A 1,096-nucleotide genomic window follows, 5' to 3' on the forward strand; every position below is an offset into this window, starting at 1 on the left:
TTGTTAAATCTTCTTGTTGGACAGACCCTTTGAGTATGATATAGTGTCCTTCCTCATCTCTTATTATAGTCTTTGGCTTAAAATCTATTTGATCTGATATAAGGATTGCCACTCCTGCTTTCTTCTGATGTCCATTAGCATGGTAAATTCTTTTCCAACCCCTCACTTTAAATCTGGAGGTGTCTTCGGGCTTAAAATGAGTCTTGGAGGCAACATATAGATGGGTTTTGTTTTTTTATCCATTCTGATACCCTGTGTCTTTTAACAGGGACATTTAGCCCATTCACATTCAGGGTAACTATTGAGAGATATGAATTTAGTGCCATTGTATTGCCTGTAAGGTGACTGTTACTGTATATGGTCTCTGTTCCTTTTTGATCTACCACTTGTAGGCTCTCTCTTTGCTCCAACTTTTATTCTTAATAATTAAGTAAACTTGAAAAAGAATATAAAGGCACCCTAGAGAAAATTATCTAAAGGCTGCAATTATTTGCAGAGTATGAGCAACAGATTTATCTGCATATGAGTGCCAACTCTGGTGTGTTACCTGAATGAACAGCCACCTTCTTGACCACATAACTGCTAAGAGCTGTGATCTGCCGAGGAATGGGCACAGTCCCACTAGAGATGCCCAGCCCCAGTCGGCCATTCGTAGCTTCTCCACAGGCATATACCTTCCCTTCCACAGTCACTGCAAAGAACAAGAGAAAGGACAAGACTCACTTCTCACAAGATGTTTTTGGTGGTAAGCATAATTTATAAAAATTTTTAGTACAAGAATAATCATACCTGCAAACAAACTTTTAGAACCACCAGCCACCTGTACCACATTCAAAGCAGACAGGGTCTCAGAGAATGAAGGAACCTTTATCTAGAACAGGATTTTATTTTGTAAGCAAAAGAAGGAAAAAGATCATTTTATTTATGTTTTTAGAATTACAAGTATCCTTATTAAGGGAATATATAAGGAATTACCATTAATTTACATGGTTATATTAACCAAAGAAGTTCTCTTCTCTTAGAGATACACTAAAGTATTCTAAGGAGGAAATAATATATTGAGATGTACTTTGCGGGGGGGGGGGGGGGGGGGGGG

The 1,096-nt window shown here is 38.1% G+C and overlaps 1 protein-coding gene across 5 annotated transcripts in view; it reads right to left on the reverse strand.

Moving 5' to 3' along the window:
• HERC2 (HECT and RLD domain containing E3 ubiquitin protein ligase 2) overlaps window positions 1–1,096 on the reverse strand; it is a 239,496-nt gene that overhangs the window by 72,031 nt on the left and 166,369 nt on the right. For all 5 annotated transcript variants that reach the window (XM_059371738.1, XM_059371740.1, XM_059371741.1 and 2 more), the window contains exons 58-59: window positions 790–871; window positions 548–691 (exon numbers count right to left, since the gene is read on the reverse strand). In XM_059371738.1, coding sequence (XP_059227721.1) covers window positions 548–691; window positions 790–871 — 226 coding nt within the window. The remainder of the gene's footprint in view (window positions 1–547; window positions 692–789; window positions 872–1,096) is intronic.

Source organism: Mustela nigripes, chromosome 13 (genome assembly GCF_022355385.1).
Source record: "Mustela nigripes isolate SB6536 chromosome 13, MUSNIG.SB6536, whole genome shotgun sequence".
Taxonomy (NCBI): Eukaryota; Metazoa; Chordata; class Mammalia; order Carnivora; family Mustelidae; genus Mustela; species Mustela nigripes.